This window comes from Astatotilapia calliptera, chromosome 2 (assembly GCF_964374335.1).
Source record: "Astatotilapia calliptera chromosome 2, fAstCal68.1, whole genome shotgun sequence".
In the NCBI taxonomy this organism is placed as follows: domain Eukaryota; kingdom Metazoa; phylum Chordata; class Actinopteri; order Cichliformes; family Cichlidae; genus Astatotilapia; species Astatotilapia calliptera.
The window spans coordinates 36512089-36534106 of NC_137423.1; the positions used below are offsets into that span (position 1 = coordinate 36512089).

Consider the following 22018-nt stretch of genomic DNA (forward strand, 5'->3'; position numbering starts at 1 on the left):
TGGCTGACTAAATACTTTTTTGCCCCACTGTATATAGATATATAGATATATATATATATGTAGATATATGTAGGAATAATTTCACTATTAGTACTCAGACTGTCAAGGTGGGGATTGGAAGCAGCTGAGAGGGTAAAGAAGAGTGTAAAAGTAATGAGATACAGGTTTCGGTTCACTAAACATTTGCAGAGGATGACAGTGTCTGTAGGGCTTTTACTTCAACACTTTGATCTCTGCTGCTGTCAATTCACAGTTTCATAGCATTCAGCACTCACACGCCAAGGTAGAACAACTTAATGGGCAGTACTGGGTATGCAATAACTATAAACTTTAACAAACAGTTTAAATGCTTGCATGCGGTTAAAAAAAGGATTGGTGATGTAGTGCTTAAGAAAAACACTGACATTCAGGCTACAGTGACAGTGCTTACTGTATCTGCTAAATACATATATGTATATATGGTGTATATCATCATCAAATTTCATTGACTTGGACTTGTAAGTACAATAATACTACAACTCATACCAGAGCTCTGAGCAGCATATTCCCAAAAGTAAAGTCAAAATGATAAAGAAGCCCAAGAACCCTTGAGATACAATCAGCGATATTAGAGATACGCCAATCGATGGAACTTTTCTCAGAGCAATAAACTCTTTATTAAGTTGGGTTAAATAAAGGAGAAACGAGAAAGCGTTATCTGATGTCTAAAATATGATCTGAGTAAATTGTGCCCCTTTTTAAAGAGCATATGGAAGGTTTATAACAAAGACAGAAGACAAGCCATGCCTGCCATGTGTTTGACAGATGTGATTTTCTCCTTTTAATTGATTTTCTCCTCAGTTTTTGAAGACAGAGAAACATTTGCTATTATTCCCACACTTGTGATGAGAACAACATGGGACTGCCACTTATCTGCCGTGACACCTCAGCGGGCTTTTTACCTGGCTCATGGCAAATCAGTGAAGACTTTGGGTTGAATCAATAACAAAATAATCAACAGATGCAAAGACTTCTCAGCTTTCTGCAAACCTTACTTCTTAAACCAGCCCCTGACAGTCTAAAAAGAAAGACTTGGGCAATTTCAAAAGTTTCTTTTTTTTGTTTTTTTTCTCAAACTAAGCTTAATAGTCAAAAGAAAGAAAAAAGCAACTTTGCACAATGCTCTGTGGGCGTAGACGGCATCAATCTCAAACAAAAGGTTACTATTACTGTAAACTGAATACATGGAACAAAGGCTATCAAGTTGTGTTTTTGTTTATGCAAACGGGGGCACTTTTGACTGAAAAACAATCAACGAAATAAAGTACACTGCAACACAAATTTGGCTTGGAAATATTCAGCACTACAAAAAAAATTAGGTTTACAAATCTCAAATAAACTATTGTTATATTTCAAATCATATCGAATGCATTTACAATTACTTTTGTGCTTTTTAAAAATATCTTAGAAAACATTCCACAATTAAATCTGACACTACAGGAGCGACGTACAGGTTAAAAATAAGAACAAGCAGCAGAAAGAAATGGCAAATCATGTCTCGGAGGTAAACATGTTAAACAAAGAACATCAGTCTTACAGCTGCATAGTTTAGACAATCTACATCCTGCCAAACGACATAAACACGTCAAATCTCACTGTGAGCAAAGCGACAGTGACAGACTGACAGGCAACGAACTGAGTGTGGCAGATTCTAAAATCGCATTAAACTAAATGGGAAATGCAGTCTAAGAGAAAAAGACAAACACACAGAGAGAAGAAAACAGGTTGGGAGAGATGTGGGGAGGGATTAATTTCAGGGTTGGGGCTGGAAAAGCTGACAGACTTAGTGTGACATTAAATTTGCCTTTTAGGATAAAATATGAGGATTTTTTGTTAAACATGCATACCTGAGCACTTGTATTTATGATGGAAGGTGTGAAGTGCGATTAAGAGTGAGGGTAAGAAAGCAAGTACAAGTTTACACACACAAAAAGAAAAATTAAAACAGAGAGGTGGCAAAAGAGACAGAAACAAGCAACACACACACACAAAGCAGTGAAAGCAAGAGATTAAAGTGCATCCGTTCTCACTTGAATAGGTGCGAGCCGTTAGGACTTACAAATGAAACTTTTTCATAAATAACTGACAATAAACTTTGCTTTAAAACATGTATTCAACTATTATCACTCCTCTATGATGTTCATATTGTTTTAAGAATACCAGGGGAAACTATATTCAAATCATTTGCTAAGAAACAAACTTGCCAAGGTGGAGATAGCAGGGTGAACTTTACTCAGCTGCACTGAAATTGTCACTCATTTGTATCCATTTTTCTTTTGCCATGTCTCATATAGTCTTACTAATACAGAGCATATATGAGGCGACTGTCAATCACGTAAGAACAGAGCATGCATGCAAAACAGTAATAGAAATTAATTTGTTTATGGAGTCTGCCTTCTGAGAGGGTTTCTTTGAATGATGTGCCATCTGTCACAGTAACAAAGACACCGAATTGGAAAGTGAAAACAGAAAACAAATTTTTACTTGGTTAAGGAAATACAGCACCCGGTACGCCAGAGAAGGAGCTGAATGGACCGCACATAATCAAAATTTAACTGCTGTGGTGCATTGTGAATGGACTTCCTACTGCGTGTGTAGGTGTGTGTGTCTGTGCCTTTAATCAATATTCAACCTTAGGACAGAGTACCTGGCCAGGACCCTGTGGTTACAGATCAGCAGCTTGGTGATGATCAGTGAAAAGTACATGCAGTACCTTGGGTGCTGGCCATCACTTCTAAAACACATTTTGATATAGCACCAATTCAAGCCTGATTTCTCTTTCTCCTTGCCTTTACTTTGTTTATTCAATACCTCCTCTCCTTTCCTGTCTTATTTTTCCAGCCCTCCCAAGTCTGCATAATGTATTTCACATTTCATTGTTAAATTGGCATTTGATGCAGAGTAGAGTTATGTGCTGTGTGCCAAAATAAACCACAATTAAGCCCATGGGGGCTCGTTTCTCCTGCTTAAGCTCTAATCCAACAGGCCCATACTTATCACCATGCCCCACATGTGCACTTTTACACCATGAAAATGATGCCCAACAATGTGCCAGTCTGCTACAATCACCTGTTACAGCAGCGAACAAAGACTGGCATGGGCACTGCAAGACCCAGCAGCCAATGAGCAACTGCATAGGGCCATGCATATGGATGAGCATGGTGGTGATCTGGGTGATTGACAAGAGAGATAAACAATAATAACAAGCAAGGCTAGTTCCGAAGACTCCTGTGAGACCTGGTGGAAAGGTTGTTGCCATGGCGAAGTGAAGGGATGTAGTGAAAAGCCAAAAGCTGACAACACTTGTGTTTACTGGGAGACCAACTAGTCAGTGTGTATTAGGACTGTATATGATGCAGTAAGTTGATACGCCTTTAAAATTGCCATTGCCAGTGAAGAACCTTTATTATTATCATCATTAGCTTTACATATAAATTGAGCTTCAAAGTAAATATTACATTTATGTGAAAGGTATATCGTATTTGTGAAGCATCAATTATCCATTTGTGTTCACATAGCTGATTGAACTGAAGTAATCATCATTTTTATGCAGCATTTATTAGCCACGTTAGCGACCGATTATTCAGCCTGCCACTTTAAATTGTCTTCACTGATAATGTGAACTGATATTGATGAAATGACAGCCACATAATCATCACTCTTTGAGAATCAGAAAAATATTAAGAGCCCTAAATTATTTAAATTTCTACGTATACATGTTACACATCAGCGCATTTCTTTCCCCAGAGAAGTAAGGCATAGAAGATCCCAAAAAAAAGAAAAAAGCCATCAAAGGAAACATGAAGTCAGGATATCTGCTGTTATCTTAGGGCTGTTAGACACTTTGCTTTCACTTTGAAAATGAAAACATATTTTCAAAAACCTACAATGCAATGAGCAAAACAGGGACTAAAGAAATGCTATAAACTGATAGCGGAGACTGCTTTTCCTGTTTTCATGTACAGGATATCACAGCAGGGTCAGAATAGGTCAGACTGGGGAAATATTTATTTAAATAAGTGCTGTACTTGAAAAAGAAGGTGTAATACATACAGGCTATTGGTCTGTTCCTGTTGATATTGCAGCATTGTATCATTTTCATTTTTTCTGCACTAAATCAGGAGTTGAGTGCAATGTATGTAACAATTTTCTGCTTATATAAAAAGCATAAAAAGGAATAAAGAAATGTCCCACTATTTACCTAAAAGCGCTGGTATGTCAACCAATGAGTAATAAAAGTGATATGCATACACTGACTCAATTAGGATATGCTAAGTTTAAATGCAAGCTAATGGCCACTATTATGCAATTCTTTGATATTTTTACTAGTGCATTTGCACACAACATAGGGCAATACTAATTACAAATGAATAGCAGCGGTGCAGTGTTAGTCATTAGCCTTTCCTTTTGAAAAGAAGATGGGGTAATATAAAATACATTGGCAGACATTAAACATTAAGGAGCCACTCTGATATTCTGCAAAACAAGCCCCTAGGGCCATATCATCCGCTGACGAGAGTTAGCTTACCACACGCACCAAAAACTGGGCGTACTAAAACATTTAGTGATGACTCCCTCATTTCAAAAAGCTAGATCACGTGGTGTGTTCTTAGTAGAGACCGAGAAAAGAGCTGCTCTCCAGAAGCCTAAAGTTTAATTCTCAATGCAGATGGGGTAAAATAGAGAGAGAGAAATAATTATCTGAATTTTAAGACTTTTATTTATAATTTGGTGAATCCAAGATTGATGCTGCAGCATGATTAAGCCCCTACATATGCCCTCTTTTAACTTCATTTAGCGAGTTGGATTGGCTAAAGAAAGAGAAGAAACTGAAATACCCAGGATGCAAAGTGGAGGCAAGTTCTCAAAAATAACTGCAGCAATCGACCTGATATCTATTAAAAGACAAAGGATGATGATGCAAAATACTGCATATATTGCATATTGCATTTATGAATTCCCAGACTAAAATTGCCTAATTTAAATATAGTCTTTATGATTACATGTTTGCTCTCACCTACTGAGGTCAATGTAGTGATGCGCTTTAATATGAAATGGTTAAATTAGAAATGGAGCATAATTGGACATCACAAGGGCTGTGATCTCCAACTATGTATACAGCATGAAGAACCACGGGCTGTTTTTGCTTGATGGAAGGAGAAAAGCTGATTAGACCTAAAAAAGCTTATATTTGCCCGGGGGAGCATTAGAAGAGGGTATACATGCATTGTAGACAGCTTAAGAATTTATAAACTGTAATCGCAAAGAACTATTTCCCAAGATGTGCCAATTAAGCAATGAGGGAATGCAAGGTAGTCCAGCAGAAACATTGTACAAGAATAATAAGGAAAAAAGTGGCAAGACAAAAGAACGAGCTGAGAGAGTGCTTGGAGAGTATCCTTGCTAAGCATTAATCTAAATTCCTAAAAACCAACACCTCTTAATCCGTCCTACTGTAAGTAAAAAATAATTTAAATAAGCCGTTGGACACAGTTTCTCTTTGAGAATGCAAACCCTGTTTAATACAATAATGGCAACATTGTCAGCAACTTTAACTTCTTTTGCAATTCTCCAGTGACAACTACTCTAACAGAGAAAGGTTATGAGCTAATAACTCCCTGCATGTGTACCAGTTGATTGCACTATAAACTATTCAAGTTTACAAGTGCTTATTAATAATCTGGGCATTGTTTGGCCTCCTTGTGTTCCTTTGGCATGAACCGTAAGGGCATGGGACCAAATACCATCATTATGCCAGTTAAGCCTTCCCCCCTCTGGGGCAAAGAGGCTGTTGGGTACTTTTGGACAGATAAAAACACCAAAGGCAACAGTTTAAATCAGTAACAGTAGGCTCATGGGCACATATCCACAAAAATGATTGAAATAATGCAAGTGTGGAAGATGTGTTCTTAGCCAGAGTGCTGCTTAGGTCTCGTAGTCTTGCAGTGCCAAAACTAAATGCAAACACAATAGAACCTGGCCCTGAAGCCCACATGTGCCTGACTCTTTCACACACAAAAAAGGTCTACAGGACCCTTCCCTTGCTGCTTCTCCTGCCACCAATAAAAGCAATGAATAGCTTTGTCAGGATGTCAGCTCTTTTAAAAGCAGACCTTTGCAATGCTTTCTGAGACTCAACCTGCTTTCACTGAGCCAACTGGTATTGTTGTTTGTCATTGTCCACACTGTTATAATCTATATGGTAGTGTGGTGACTCTGTCTTTTAAAATTTGATGAAGCTGACCTGATTTACAAAATGACCACCAGCACTATGTCTATTGTAGTCAAACAAAGAGCACAGACAAAGAAAGAGGGCATGACAGAATGCAAATGTGTGTGTGTGTGTGTGTGTGTTTGAGGACTGTGCACACATTTATTGGTTAGATGATGCATAATGCAGTTTTACAGGGACTAGAAAACAGAGGGGATAACTGACACCGTCTATCCATTTGCATGTGCCGTACTTATGTTTGCATGCTGGGTGCATGGAGATGAAAATAAGGGTGCAAGCATTCGTGTGGGGCATGGATGAATGGGGAGATCCAGGACTGTCTGCTAACATTCAGGGATGTGTATATCATCTCCGAGGCGTTGATGGGCCCTAATGCAGAATAAGGAGAGCCAATCAACTCCTATCTATCCGCTCTGCCAGGGTGACACATTGTAGGGGTACTTCAAGGCCAGCGTACTGCCACATTCTGCTGACAAATCATTACATTAGACATGTCGACTGAGAAGGAAGGTAATAAGATTGAGTTACAGGGTTTTAGATGGATTATGAACACCTCTTGCTTCCCTGATTCTTTCCATTTTCACCATTCTTTAAACTTATCTGGTTGATTCCAATTGTTGAACAGACATTTGAACTTGGTTATTTTCGTTTCATAACGAAAACTGCACAGCCAGTTAAAAAGGAGGAATTGTTCATGTCTCCTCTTCTTCACCACAAATACAGGCACTCTTTGTCTAATTGCCAAATGAATTTTTCAACGTGGCAATTTTTGAATGAAAAAAAAAAACACTAAAAATTTCCATTGCACATTTTGATTGTAGTTCAGTAACAGTAAATGACTGGTGTAAAACCAATAGCATGTACACTTTTGCTAAGAAGAGCAAGGAGCAGAAGGTGAAGATGAAGAATACGATGAAGAAAGTTTACTAATAATGTTTTTATTGTTGTTGTTACTCATTTACTTTTGAAAGCGTCCTTGCTTTATTTTATGTGTGTGCATCTGTCCAAAAGATAAATGGTGATTGGCGTGTGGCTGAAAGTGGGTGGTGAGGAATGATTAATCAGCATAATGAATGTGGATAAGCACTGTGCAGATGGAGCCCACACTCAGGACTGTGTCACCCAGCAGGGAGTCTTTTTGCTTCCCTTCAGCGCCTCTGCATAGTTTCAACTATAGCTATAATTGTATTTGTTGGGCATGTGTTGCTTGCTGCCTCGTTTAATTTGCGAGCTCATTTCTGCACGCTTTTGCTTTATAATCACCTCATTCATATTTCAGTAGGATGGTTATCTAAGTATACAATTAGCAACATTTTCATGTAAATAAAAATTTACGCATTTGTTTTGCTTCCCTCTCTTGCCAAACATTATTGCAATGTACCATTTGCAGCAAATCGTGCTTTCAGTCAAACACAGTTTAATAAGTCCTCGAGCTTCACATTTTAACCACTACATGACATGCGCTTTGAGCTGTCTGTGGGTTCAAACTGATTTTTAATACCTCAACCTTAATATTTAAAATGAACTTCATTCTCATAAAATGAGAATGCATCAGTGTTATATCCATGCATTAAACAATTGCATTGGATTTAGTTAAAAGCTTATATTCCACAATAATAGAATATGTATGCATTGTCACCCACTCAAATTCTATTTATACACCATATATAAAGGCTAGTAAACCTCTAATGTAAGAGAATCATAATTTAATTAATTCAAAGCAAATTCAAAAGAGACATTATATAACATTAGCATAACAGCAGGTGAATTAACAGAAGAAAGAATTGTTAATAACTGGGATGCTATCCAAACTGTTCCGCCTGAACTTTCTACTTCAGACCATGCAGACCATTATTTAACCAGCAGTGACATACATGCCAGATGTGTGCCCCTTCTGTACCAATAAGTTAACCCGGTTGGTCACCCTGGCTCCCCCTAGATTTCATGACATTAGCTTGGTTTTCAGATGCTCTTACTGAGTCATACGCTCATTCTCCTAAGCCCCGTTGAGCCTTTTTGTTAGAAACCCCACTGTCCTGCTTCACATTGAATAAAGAGTAAAATGGAGAAAGTAAATGGGGACAATAAAAAACCTCTTTCTAGCTGTTTGAATGCTGAAAAAGCTACATATGACTAACCCTGAGACATTTCTCATTGGTGTATTTTTGCTACATTCAGCCACGATTTGTTCATCACATCATATGTGGTGCTGTGTGTACTGGCAATGTGTTAGTACTTTAACATACTTCCGCCCCAAAGAGGAGGGATGTGTGTCCTCTCATACACACCCTATGGCTGTACTTTCACCTAGTCAGTTTAAGGGTTGATTTTGCAGGATTTACATTAGTTGATGTACAAATCGTGCAAGTTTTGGTGGTAAAGGATATATACTGGTATATACAATATACCAACCAGAAGCAACATTAAGACCACTTTCAAGTGAATTGAATAACATTAATCACATTGTTACTTTGCACAGCTATACTGGGGAAGTTTTTTCCTGGGAATTATGTGGGCGTTATGTTGGCACATGTTCTCCCTTACTAAACATTGGTGCAAACCAAGTAATCACCCACCTCCACACCACAGCTGCATTCTGAGACCACACTAGAACTTTAACACAAAAGCAGTGTGATCCAGCTCATTGGCCAGGAATGACTTGAGGAACACATGACACTGATCTGACTGAGCATCTACAGGATGTGTCAGAGCAAACGCAATCCAAAGAAGCCCACCTCACAACCACAGGACCCAATAGATCAACTGTCCCAATGCCAGACACCACAGGACACCCTTCGAGCTAGTGGGAACTTTTCCCCCTTTCTCTGGACCTAAGCTTGAAATCAGCAGCCACTTCAACAATGTCCACTCCTGGTTGTCAAGTAAAGAAAAGTGGGGGGGGGGGGGAGAAAGACTTCTGTACACACTCATGCACAGAAAGCAGTGTATCACTGCCAAGATTATACTGAAATCAAATGTTCTATTTGCTACTCACCCCTAGGGTACACACCTCCTACTGCAGAAATAAAACAGTAATAAAAGCCAACATGCTGCTTTACTCACAAGGACAGTGCAAGAAATGTTAGTGCAGATTGAGGCTCAGGCTGCACAGTGATGCATCTTCACCTCAAGTGCATCCACCTTGTTTTCAATTAATGGTTTTTTTTGAGACAGTGAAAAATAAAATAGAAAAAAACAAGTAGCCTTTAGAAAGCTCATTAATCACGGTTTAAAACAAAGACAAGAAGAGATGGGGGTGGAGTTGAGGAGACTTTGCCAAGCCTTCACCTTCTCCATCCATTGTAATAGGATAAAGGGTGGGTCTCTATGGTCCACATGAAAATGAGACGACTGACTTGTGCAAAAAAAAACACCAGGTATCCACACACACAAAGTTCACACATTTTTTAGAAACTGCAAAGTAACAGAGAAGGGTAAAAAAGAAAGGAAAAATGGGGGGAAGGGGGGTACTTACGCACCACACTGAGTATCAGTCTTACCTGGATGAGTGATTCACTCAGTCTCTCCTCGTCTACCTGGAGCACAATGTCCCGGATCTCTTCATAAGGCAGGCGGAACGAGCCCAAGAAAATTGCTGTTGTGATGTAGACAGAAAAGAGTCATTTCCTCTCCCTTTTTTATTAGACTGCAGGCTTCAAAGAGACATTTCAGCACAAAATGACCACAGACCTAACTTTCCACTTGGAAAAACTAATGCATTTTAAGCCTTTCGACTGGATAGTCTGTGTCACAAAAGCTGGACAGGAAAGAAAAATCAAGATTTAACAACAACACGTAAAAGAGTGACAGGTGATAATAACAATACTAATAATGAGAATATTTTTAATTAGCTGTAGGAGTGTTTGTGTCATGTGAACAGCTACATGCTTTTGTAAGGGTGGATACAAAGGTGCCCAGTGAATTTGCATCAGGGCAAAGCCTCATGGCTGTTTCACACTCCAGGTGGGGTGGCTACATTGAAAAGTGGAGCTGATGGTGTATCCAGGTGGAAGTCACACATGGAGGTTTGGTAATGAGTTGGAGGAGAGTCACTCAACAGCTGCTTAACTACTGAAGCACTGGGACCTGATGTCTGTATGTGACGTGCAACAGAGAAGGAGTGCGTCCTTTTTTCAGCTCTTCATAGTCTACTGCTACTTAATATACAGAGTATTTACTGCGTTTAAGTCAGTCAAAGCATAACACGCCGTTGCTATCACTTTGATTTACGATATAGTGTTGTAGAGCTTTAGTCCCATAACATCTAGCATCATTTTCTGGTTTCACTACATAATATACCTACCTTTCCTCAGCTCAACATTTTTTGTCATATAAAGCACATTGTCTTTGCTTTGTATTGCCTCTTCAATAGACCTACAGCTGGATATTCAGTACTGAGTTCTCTTAAGAGTCGCCCTTCATAGGTCATATGTATTGGATACTAGGACACATTGGAGATTCAAAGTGAGGGAAACGTAGATGGGAAGGCAAAAAAAAAAGTTCCAGGCTGAAAATCCAACATTTGGTGCTATCAGCTTGCACCTGGTTCTTATTTCCTGTGATGGTGTAGGTGTAGGTGTGTTGATGAGATTCAGCAGCACAATGCCGTTTTGGTGCACAATTTAGCAGAAAATTGCACCTGCACATTCCCCCATGAGGATTAGTATGTATGTGTTTTTCCAGGTGCACTGAGGTGTATTTTTCGTTTTAGTTTGTATACAAAGGAGCTTTGCATTACTGCATTACTGATACGGGAATCAAACATCTGATTCTTATGTTCCATTTTCTGTACTGTTGAAAAGGGATAGAAAGCGATACTATAAGTGATACTACATCTATAGAGATACAACAGCAAATGTAGTAGACCACGCAATGTACGGTTTATGGCATAGCTGCTCTAAATGAATAGCATTGGTAATTATCAAAATCATTTTATGTTTCTGTAACGGTTAATCTGCCAGCATGTGGAAGCACTTTAATCAACATGACATTTTTAATGCTGTGATATAATTACTGTTGTTATCCATGAATTTTCAAATGTAGTTTTTCAAAAAAATATAAAAAAGGGAAACACACATCATTATTTTTTTATTAAGGCGTCAAATTGAAGTTATTTATTTTCCTGAAAAGAAAAAAATAGTTTGAATAGTTGAACGTTATGCTCGATAAATTAATTTGAGCAATATAAACATGAATTCTGTTTGTCTAATAAGTAACAATATGATTTTTAGCTTTAAACTCATTTTTGACAGATTTTTTAAATATCTGTGTTTTCTTGGTTTTTATGAAAGGTGGTCTAATAAATTTATTAAGTATCGTAGCTCTATGCTGAGTTTTTTTCAGTCCTTTTTCTCTTTCAGGAAATACAAGAACGCAGGGTTTGTATCTCCTCTCACAACACTCTCTCACTGAGGCAGACCCCACCTCTAAGTGTCCCTCTGGACTTAAATCTCTCAACTCTCTTCTCCAGCAAGAATAGAGACAAAGTGCACATGAAGATGTTAAAATTGCATGTATAGTAAAAAAAAGTAGTGAATATAGCACACCAGACTCTGACAAAACCTAAATAAAACAGGTGGCATGCTGCCCTGCAAGTTTACTTTCTGAAATGCGTTGGAATTCTGTTTGTGCATTAATTCTTTTTGTGGAAACAATTGGTTTTCAATGGTTTCTAGTTCTAAGCAGAATTGCAGGAACTCTTCACTGAGAAACCAGTTGGTACATATATCATCCCGTTTTAATACATGAATTCTTAAACATTATATATAAAATATATATTTTTTATATTTTTTTATATTTTAATATTTTCTTGCCCGTGTAATCCAGCTTTATTTGCTAATTTTAAATTAAGTATACATTTTATGTCGGTTTTCCATTTATTAATTCTCTTTATACAGCTGCTACATTGTGCACAAGCTGTGTAAAAAAAAAAAAAAACAGCGGCAGAGAAAAGTGATAAAAGAGAGAAAAGCATTGTGCCGAGTACTTTTTTGTTCCAGTTGGGGAAGTATATCGAGTAGGAGATTTACTACTCTTGAAGCACCTGACATACTGAATAAGATTAAAATTCATATGAACTGTAGTACATTGTCTTGACAAGCTACTGTAATTATTATTAGTAAGCTAACTAAGTGTAAGCCTTATTTTTAAAAATCTGTTTACGTTGCCTTTATGAGTTTATTAAATTCAGTTTCAGGCCAGCATATTCTCTGTAATAAACTCTCTTTTCCAAAGATGAGTGATTTCTCGATCAGATAGATTTATATAAAGCACTTTGAGTGCTCAGAAGAGTAGAAAAGCACTATATAAGAACCAGTCCATTTACCATTTACCTTTTTTTTTTATTATTTTGTTGTTTCAGCAACATTAAATCTAAAAACTGTAGTTTTGAGTTAAAATATATATTCATGAACATTTTTTTGTATCGAAAAAATACCGAACCGTGACACCAAAGTATCGAACCGAACCGTGAATTTTGTGTATCGTTGCACCCCTAATATATATATATATATATATATATATATATATATATATATATATATATATATATATATATATATATATATATATCCATCTAAGGCTAAATACCGGCACAAGACCGATAGACGACAAGTACTGTAAGGAAAAGTTGAAAAGAACTTTGAAGAGAGAGTATATACATATATACATATATATATATATATATATATATATATATATATAGTTTAAGATTTTAGGGCTACACTATGTCAAAGCTTCTATACATTAACTGCAACCCCCCCAAAAAATGTCTATGCAACACCATTTAAGTCTTAAGACCATTATTGCAAGGTGTGATGTATACATTCAGTACAATAGCAGGCCACTGTAATGAACAATTTTCTTAAACATTAAGTAGTAATTTAACTTTGGTCAACTTCTCTCTTGTATTTAAAATATTTGCAATATGAAATGTTAAAGAACATATGTTAGTTTTTCATTGAAATTTGAATTTACTAGCTTTCAGCTTTTCATGATTCTTAAACAAGGTTCATATGTACATTCAAATAATCAAAAAGTTAACTTCTCTAATTTGGGCTGACCCTAAAGTCAAAAGCCAACATTAAGCTTAATATAAGTTCAAATGATCAGACTTTGGTACGCATGATTGCTATACCACAATACATAACATGGTATTTACATTACAACTACCTACATATCTCAGTCACCGGACCTTCAAAACTACTAAACATCAAAACTGTAAAGGGAACTCAGAGGCACGCACAGAATATGATCTATGATGCTGTAGTATGTGTCAACGCGGCTCAGGAGAGCTGCATAACTAAATACAACAACATGCTTCCAACCCATTTCCCTCCTGAAGGTGAGGTTTTCTACACTCTTATTTTTGCCTCCTGTCAAATTCAAAGCCCATCTGCTTGTTATATAATAAAAGATGGCAGTGACACCTATCATATCAACATTGTCACAGCCCATACAAGGATGCAATGACGTGCAATGACAGAATCATACAAATGCAGCAAACAGGCTTCTGTGTTTCAAACTTGTGCTCAATATTTAGCAAATTTAAGTAATTTATCACATCTCTATTTATGGAATATGTCATCACTTGTTTACAATTCTCACCCTTTCTGCTTAAATAACAACAGTGTAAAAGACACATGTAAACAAATGAGTGGACTGCAATCTAAACATTAATCCATTTTTTAACCACTTGTATTTCATCATGGGACTGGAGCCTATTTTGAGAGTTATGGGGCAAAAGGTAGGAGACACTCTAGATTGATTGCTGGTCATACAATTCATTCACACTCACACCTACGGCCCAACACACATGTCTCGGAGTACCTAGAGAGAGCCTACACAAGCAAGCACCAACTGACTGGCATAATCTTAACATGTGACATTCATATTTGTTGAGGTGTTATGATCTATATTGTCACTCTGAGCTATATTATACCAAATCTTTCAGACAGGCAGATATGCTAACAAGCACACACACTATTTAAGAAGAAGGAGTAGGAGTTCTGTCTGTTTTTTCTAGATCATTTGCATGTTAACTGAAGAGCAAAATAAGAAGAAGCCTGGAAGGTGACTTAATACACCTGTACTAGGTAAACAGGCTACTCGCGGCCACAAGTGATTTTAAACACCTACATGTAATTTCAGTATTCAGTTCTAACAAAAATGTGCTTTACAAATCAAAAGGCTTGGACGCAAATAAAACACTACATACCAATTAAAAAAACTCAACAAAACACCATCCTTACTGAGGAAGAACATTCAGTTATGGTTATGGTTCATTTCTGTAGGACAAATAACTGCATCTACTTACAAAGATTCTGTGCAGTCTTGGCATCCAAGATACGAAGCTCTTTTGCCTTTTTCTTAAATTGTGGCACTTTTTCTACATTTTCATCCTTCAGGTCTTTTCTTGCTGCAAGAAAAAAAAAAGAAATATTACATACGTAGATATATAGATACATAACATAAGAAATACTCATTTTGGGGACAAGAGCATACTATTAAGCTCAATTTTGAAGCTAACTGCAATCACCATTATATAAAAGCAAGAATTGAATGACATTAAACAACATTTTTCCACCATTTCTCAAAACATAGAAAAATAATTAATTTACATACATTAGAATCTCAATGCATATTAAAAGTAAGCGTATAGGACAACATGCGTTAGATGCCAACAGATGGCATAAACCAATTAAAAACCATTGCTTCAGTACTCGGAAAGTAGTATTTTGGTCCTGCATCTTTTTTCTCTAGACAAAAGGCAAAAGCAAATCAGCTACTGCTGAAACATTTGGCAGGTAATCTAACTGATCAGCCTGTGATGTATTCTACACTTAATGTGAAAACCTAAAATAAATGACTGAATATATACGAAACAGTCACACCGATTCTAAATGTGTTACATTAAATAAATAAACCTTCAATAGGTAAAAATGTTCACAAATGTGCATGGTTTTGCCATTTTATACACATAAGCAGCAATACATGGAAACTCTACAGTGGAACTGATTTGAATGCATTGCTTTCTGCAGTCCTTAACATATGTCATATAAGGTTGGTGATAGGCAGAACTGATTGATGTTAGCAACCTTAAACATAAAAGTGGAACTACATAATAGGCAATATAATCATCTGCAGCATCAGAGGAAAGTCTTGCAGACAACTTTCCTATCTTCATTTGCATGTGCCAACACTTTTGTCATTGTGACAGTGGGTAGATGGTTGATAAGCACCGCTCCTTCCCTTAGGCCCTGCCTGTTAACTTCCTAGAGCCAGGAAGATAATTGTGTTAGCCCCCACAAATCCCAAAAAATAGTATTAAGTCTGTGACTGAACACAATAGACGAATTTGTCTAAGAATGAAGAGACCCTATGTTTTCATAATGGACAGATTATTGAGTCTGCACACTGGGGAAACACCACAATAACAGTGCTGCAGTAACACCCAATTTGTCTAAAAACATGAGCCTGCAGGGGACAGAATCATACACATGCTACTCCTTTTTTCTACTTTGTTTGGCAAACTAAACTCTTTAAATGTCATGATGAATTATTTTTATGAATTTATCACCTGCTGGACTTTAAATGCTCAGATGTGTTTCAGAAAGAAGAAATCTGCTCATGATCAAAGCATTTTAACCTCCTGGGACCTGCGTCCACATATGTGGACATCACATTTTGGGTTAATTAGACTAAAATACTCAATTTTGCTCTACAAGGGCCTGAGATCCACTTACGAGGACGTTATGCTGCTACTGTTCTATCAACATTTTAAATGAATATCCTCATTTGTGGCTCTGATTTTTCTTAAAAACAAAAATAAGATAAAAAGAAAAAATCTGGTAATTCTTTGTTTTTACATTCATCGGGCCCCAATATGCCCAAATATCAAAGAGAAATTAAAAATGCTGCCGTGGAAGAGTTCGGGCCTTAGGAGGTTAATGTTTGTCTCAACTATGTTATTGAAGCTGGGGAAAAATAGCATAACGGTAGACAGCACTATCACAATTATCAAATGTCCAAAAAGTCCAAAATAATAAGACCAGTACCTAATAACTTAGTTGGCTGTGAGATTTCACAGAGAATTTGCTAATACTGAACGTAATTCTACTTTATTCATACAAAACAAGCCTCTGTGGTGGATTTCAGGTGCACTGTCAGACAACTTTAACACCTGTGTCCACCTAAATCTGTTAAACTGTAATTACAGTACAGGAGAGACTTCAGAATAAAAATGCAGCAACATGAGAAAGAAGATTCCTTAGATCCTTCGCTCTCCCCCAGTGGTTTATGAGAGGCAGCACACTTTGTTGCTAATCATCACAACTGCTCAGTTTAAGCCCAAGGTGGGAGTCTCCCAGGAAATCTAGAACAAACAATCTGCTCCCTCAGCGCAGGCTTGCATATTTGAAGAAAGACTCAAAGAAGCAACATCTCCTGGGCAGCCAGAAGAAGGAATGCTAAAGGCACCTGCCTAACTCAAGTGCTTTCAAGGACGCACATGACATTTGGGATGCAGTTGTTTACTACTGGTAAAACGCTGTACCTATAATACAAATGCTACACAAAGTATTATGGTTTGATTTTCTGTCAAAATAATAGCGTGATCCTTCAGGAGGCTGTAGGACACAGCACTTTAACTTGCAATATAATACACGAGTGTGCACATGCCAACAGAAAGGGTGAGACGTGGGACTTGAGAATTCATAAATGCATTTAGGAAGAGGATGTTAGCCAATTCATTAGTGGCTGTGTTTTAAGTGTTTTACACAAGGCACAACCCTCATACATACTTGCAGTTAAGTTAATGTCATAAGAGAAAATCCCACTTTATTTCAATATTTTAATGGATAGTGTTTTAGTTTAATCTTTGCCAGGAAGGTACCTTTATTAACAATTACAAGTAATTAGGAAGAACGCAATAGCACTACTGAAAAAGCCAAAAGTAATAAATGACTGTTCTACAAAGTAATTAAATAATGAAATTATTTTTATTTTACTGTACTACTGTACACTGTGTACTAGTAACTAAAAATAATTACTAATATCTATCTATCTCTCTCTCTTATGTCATGCCAGAACGTCTGAATTCCTCAAAGAAAACAGACGCAAAAAAAAATATTAATGAGTTAAAAAACAACAAATCCAATATACAGTGCAGGGCCAGTAACCAACAAAGAAATCATCCTTCATTTCCTATGTGGCACGAACAAAGGATCTGAGGAGGAGGAAATAAATAAATAAATGAAAATACGAGGAAACAATGCCCCATAGACAGAGAGCAAACTGAGCCATGAGGAGGCTGCTTTTTGGCACCAAAGTGTTCTTTTCAACCTCCACATTTTCCACACGGCCTCTTGAATCTCTCATTTCAGTACCTCAAATTCTCAACAAGGAGATCCCGGCCATTTTGGTCAGTGCCTTAGCTGTCTTTACCCTAGTCCCAAGGGCCTTGTGCTATATCAATTTAAACATAAAAACAGTGCCCTCTATAATATGAAACAGGCACTTTTTTTTTTCTAAAACCATCTATACGGCTCAGAGTTCTCCCACTGGGCACTGAGTAGTGGCATCACTAGGCTGATTTCTGCAACAGCATTTGCTGGCTGACTCAATTATGCCACATGTCACATGTTTCCTCTGGGCACTGCATGTGGACTGATGGGCCCTGGAGGGCTTGCACACATTCAAGCTGCCACACTAGTTGGAGTCCCAGGTGTGTGGGGAGGATGACTATAGGTGGCATATAACCAGATGGTTGGCCGCAACAATAAAGAAGTTCTGTACATGTGTTCAAAACACAGGAGCTGTCAGATAGTTACTAAATATTCCAAACTCCACATGGCTTGAGACAAAGTTACATTTTGACAAAAGTTTTACTTTTTATTTCCACCAAAATCCAACTTTGGGAATGTGTGTGACTCCTTTTCTGCCAAGAAAGCTTAACCTGCATAACTGTGTAGGGCCACAGCAGCTGATCAAACCCTGTGTCAATATTTAGACGTGTTTTATTACTTGCCCAGTGGCTAAAATGTAATACTTTCACAACAATGACATCTTTCATGCACACAGTTATATTTGTTAATGGAATCTTTCAAGCAATCATGCAGCGAAGCACCATTTGTGGCGGGAACAATGTTGGAGGTTTCTTGGCAGCTTGTTGGTTCCCTCGCTTCTGTGTACAATGGAGTCCTATCACATAGATGCATTATTTCTGTGTCAGGCAGTCAGATGAACACGTAGTGATAACAGAATTCTAATTAAAAGCTAATATAATCATGTAATTATTGCTATTTGGTAAAATTGGGCGATGGTCTGGGTGAGGAATACATTTTTCATCGAGAGTACTCAGTTCATGAAAGAAGGAAGAAACGTTTATTGAAATTTGCACCCTACTGTACTATCTAAATCTCAACTTTCAGGAAGCTTATTCTTGGGCCGTATTCTTCTCCAAGGCAAACAACAGGGTCAAATGCTTTTGACATGACATGGGTTGTGTAAGTTTAGTATGGAAAATGTACCAGTGAAAAGTAGTTTTAATTCACATGGATTTGTTGTTACATCTTAACTTGCAAGGCTGAAAAGATTTGAGAAGACTGTCGGGGAGGAAATGTTTTGAAATCATGTTTAAACAAAACACATGGAAATTCTGCTGGCGCCAGCAGAACCACATGAAGAGAATCCTCTGGTGACTGTAATTGTAACACATTACATTAACTGAGGGGGAGTTAAAGCTTGCTCCATGCCAAAAGGAGTCACCAAATTGATAGAGGTTTTAACGAACAAAATACGTGAATGTTTGAGCAGGGAAAAAAACGACTTGGCCTATTAAAGATGACTTGGCTTCCATGTTAAGCCTTCTCTGTGGGCCTTGGACTGAGGTATACCCTTGGGAAACTCTGTGATAACAAGAGTTCTCCAACACTTGGATATCCAGTCTGTTTGCTGGCCCAGAAACACTATCCTGGGTGCCTTCCATGCAATATCTCCCTCAAGACGTCCATAAAACCCAGGGCATTACAAAGCTAAACACTACCACATGTTCACTTCCGGACACAGACCATCCGGCTGAGCCCCAGCACCAGTCACCAGAAAATAAGCGGGCCTTGAAAAGAAATAACAGAAAACTGCAGATGACAGGTCTTCGACAAACATATTTAAAGGCAAAAGAACACAGAGTGGAACAGGCAATGTGGAGTCTGGTCCTCTACAAAGCAATTTATTCCTTCAAATGTGCAATCTGCCTGCAAACATGTGCCCTGTCCTCCATCTCAGGGACTCACACTGAGGATTGAGCTACTGGAGAGCTGCCAGTTTGTCTAAAGGAGATGCATTCTGAGGAAAAGTCACTGGCCTCAGTCACAGAAAAAACAATTCCACAGAGGCGTGGTGTGTACACAGATCGCGAAGTAGCCAGCAAATTCCTTTCATGTTCAGCATCTCTGTTTAAAACAATCACTCTGTAAAACATTTTGGTGGGGTGAATGGCATGGATACAGTGAAGGTAGCACCAATTCATGCTTGCTGTCTTATCAATTGTGGAGTAAATTATAATGAGCAGGAGCCCAGTTAAATGTCTTATGAGAGGGTAAAGACTTTTCAGCGTCTAATTAGAGAAAACAGAAAAAAAAAACAGAGCACACACTCAAGAATTAAACTTAACATATGACCAATGAAATCCATGACTAAGTTTCTCTAATACACAAAGGCTCACAGATGTCTCACTCTCAAAGCCAAAGTCAAACCACTGTGTGAATACCAACCCCCCCGAGTACACACTTTTGGACCATGAAAACGCCCCCATTCAAACTCAGCCTTGTTAAAACAGAATACTCACACTGCGATTAACACGTGACATTTGCATGAATATACATCTTTACTCTTTTTTATTAGACCAATTGTTCCCTGTGGATTGGGAAAACCAGATCTCTTAGCAACAAGAGAACAAATTCAAGCACCTTTTTCCTTTGCTAGGTTCTAACCTTGACATAACTAAAACGTTGAAGATGATTTTATTTTAGAAAGACTCTTCAGCTCAAGGTTAGCCATGAGAATGAAGCTGCAGTTGGGTGGGAGAGAGAGATGTAGATGTAGCTCTCAACCATGCAATCATCATCATGCCTAATGATAACAGGGAGAGGGGGAAGTGGCTAATAATGATTATGATGATGGTAACTGTGGATAGGGTGTTAAATATTAGTGTGAGCACACCACTGTGTCAAAACACACTTCCAGAAAATATGTATGCGCACCCTGAGTCATAAATGACGATATGAGTTTTCAAGCTCACAATAGTTCTCTCGAGTTACCGGCTCTACTATCTGAAAGCATCTGGTTCTGATTATCCGAGATGTCTAAATAAAAGGTGTGTGTACAGAATGCAGGATGAGTCCTGCAGAGTGACGCTTTGACCTATGGCCAGTGATGTTTTCAGTATGCAGGGAGAGGCTAAGCCCACGGTGGAAGGTATGCAGCTGGGCCTGGAGCAGAGCCCAGGGAGAAAAACACCTCCTCTTCCAATTGAGACAAGACAGATCTCCCTTAGTGCCCTGGACTTTGCAAATGGTGTATATTTCCCATAAAAATTGTAAGTTTTTGTCAGTTAAAGCAGGAATAACAAGATTATACATATTTATATATAATTACATACTTAACTGGTAGTGTACTATTGTTGTAATTTGGGGGTATATCTAGGATCTATTTAAGAGTACAAAAGATGTTATGAATCCAGAGACAGATGGTGTCAGTTTGATTTACCTAAACTCTTATCCAAACTGGAAGCATCCACATAGTTTAGCACAGTCAATAATTCATCTAATATACTGAGGATATTTATGCAGGGAGGAGAAATGATGGTGCCGTTCAAAACACACAGTAAAACATTACCATCAACTACATACAATTTAAAAACAAAACAAAACAAAAACAACAACAAACCCTGAGAAAAAGAATCAGTAACTCTGAGCACCGTTAATCACCTGGGGCTTGGTGTCGCCTTTTAACACGTGTAGTTAATCTGCACACATCTACAAATGACTATTGGCCTCTCTCACAGGCAGGGGAGTGTGGGAAGGCTCCAACTCTTTCTCTTAAATTGGTCATGGAGACATGCTCCTGGGGGCAGTGAATGGATTGAGCCTGACATCCAATCAGTTCTGAGAAACCTTTCTCTGGTTATGCCAAAGCACTTTGTTGTGACCCAACACGCTTGGGCGCTGGTGGGAAGGCACTAGCTGATGGTCCAAATGACTGCACCTGCCGTCTCTTTAAGACCCTGTCACGCAGTCAAAACTTTAGCATTCAGGAGACGACGCTGAAGCTCAGCTTGTATGACTATGAGGGGGACGAAGAATAGAGATTTGAAACTAAGTCTGTTCCTTGGACAACTGGTAGGATTACTGATGTCCCTGTGGTCTCTATTACCTCCACCAGTTCAATGCTGCACTGGACCAAGCCCAGCGAGTACACTTAAAGAAGCTGAAATAGTTGGAGATTTTAGGACGTGCACCTGTACTGCTGGTCACTTTTAAAAGGAATACAAGGAAAGATGTTTGTGGGCTGTCTCACTGGAGGCTACAAGACAATACGGATGTCAGTTTTACTTGTGGGCCTTCAGAGAGACTCTTAAAAAGCAAAAGAAGCAGAAAAAAGCCGTAGCTAAACCAATGACTGTCATATTCACATGTAGGATTTAATGTGTTTACTGTAGAGGTATAAAATGAAATGTGGTTTATCATCAAA

General features: G+C 38.1%; 1 protein-coding gene across 10 annotated transcripts in view; it reads right to left on the reverse strand.

Moving 5' to 3' along the window:
- The window catches only part of diaph2 (diaphanous-related formin 2), a 370107-nt gene that overhangs the window by 153222 nt on the left and 194867 nt on the right, over nt 1–22018 (reverse strand). For all 10 annotated transcript variants that reach the window (XM_080308461.1, XM_080308483.1, XM_080308468.1 and 7 more), the window contains 2 exons: nt 14586–14687; nt 9772–9866 (listed from right to left, as the gene is read on the reverse strand). In XM_080308461.1, the coding sequence (XP_080164587.1) occupies nt 9772–9866; nt 14586–14687 (197 nt within the window). The remainder of the gene's footprint in view (nt 1–9771; nt 9867–14585; nt 14688–22018) is intronic.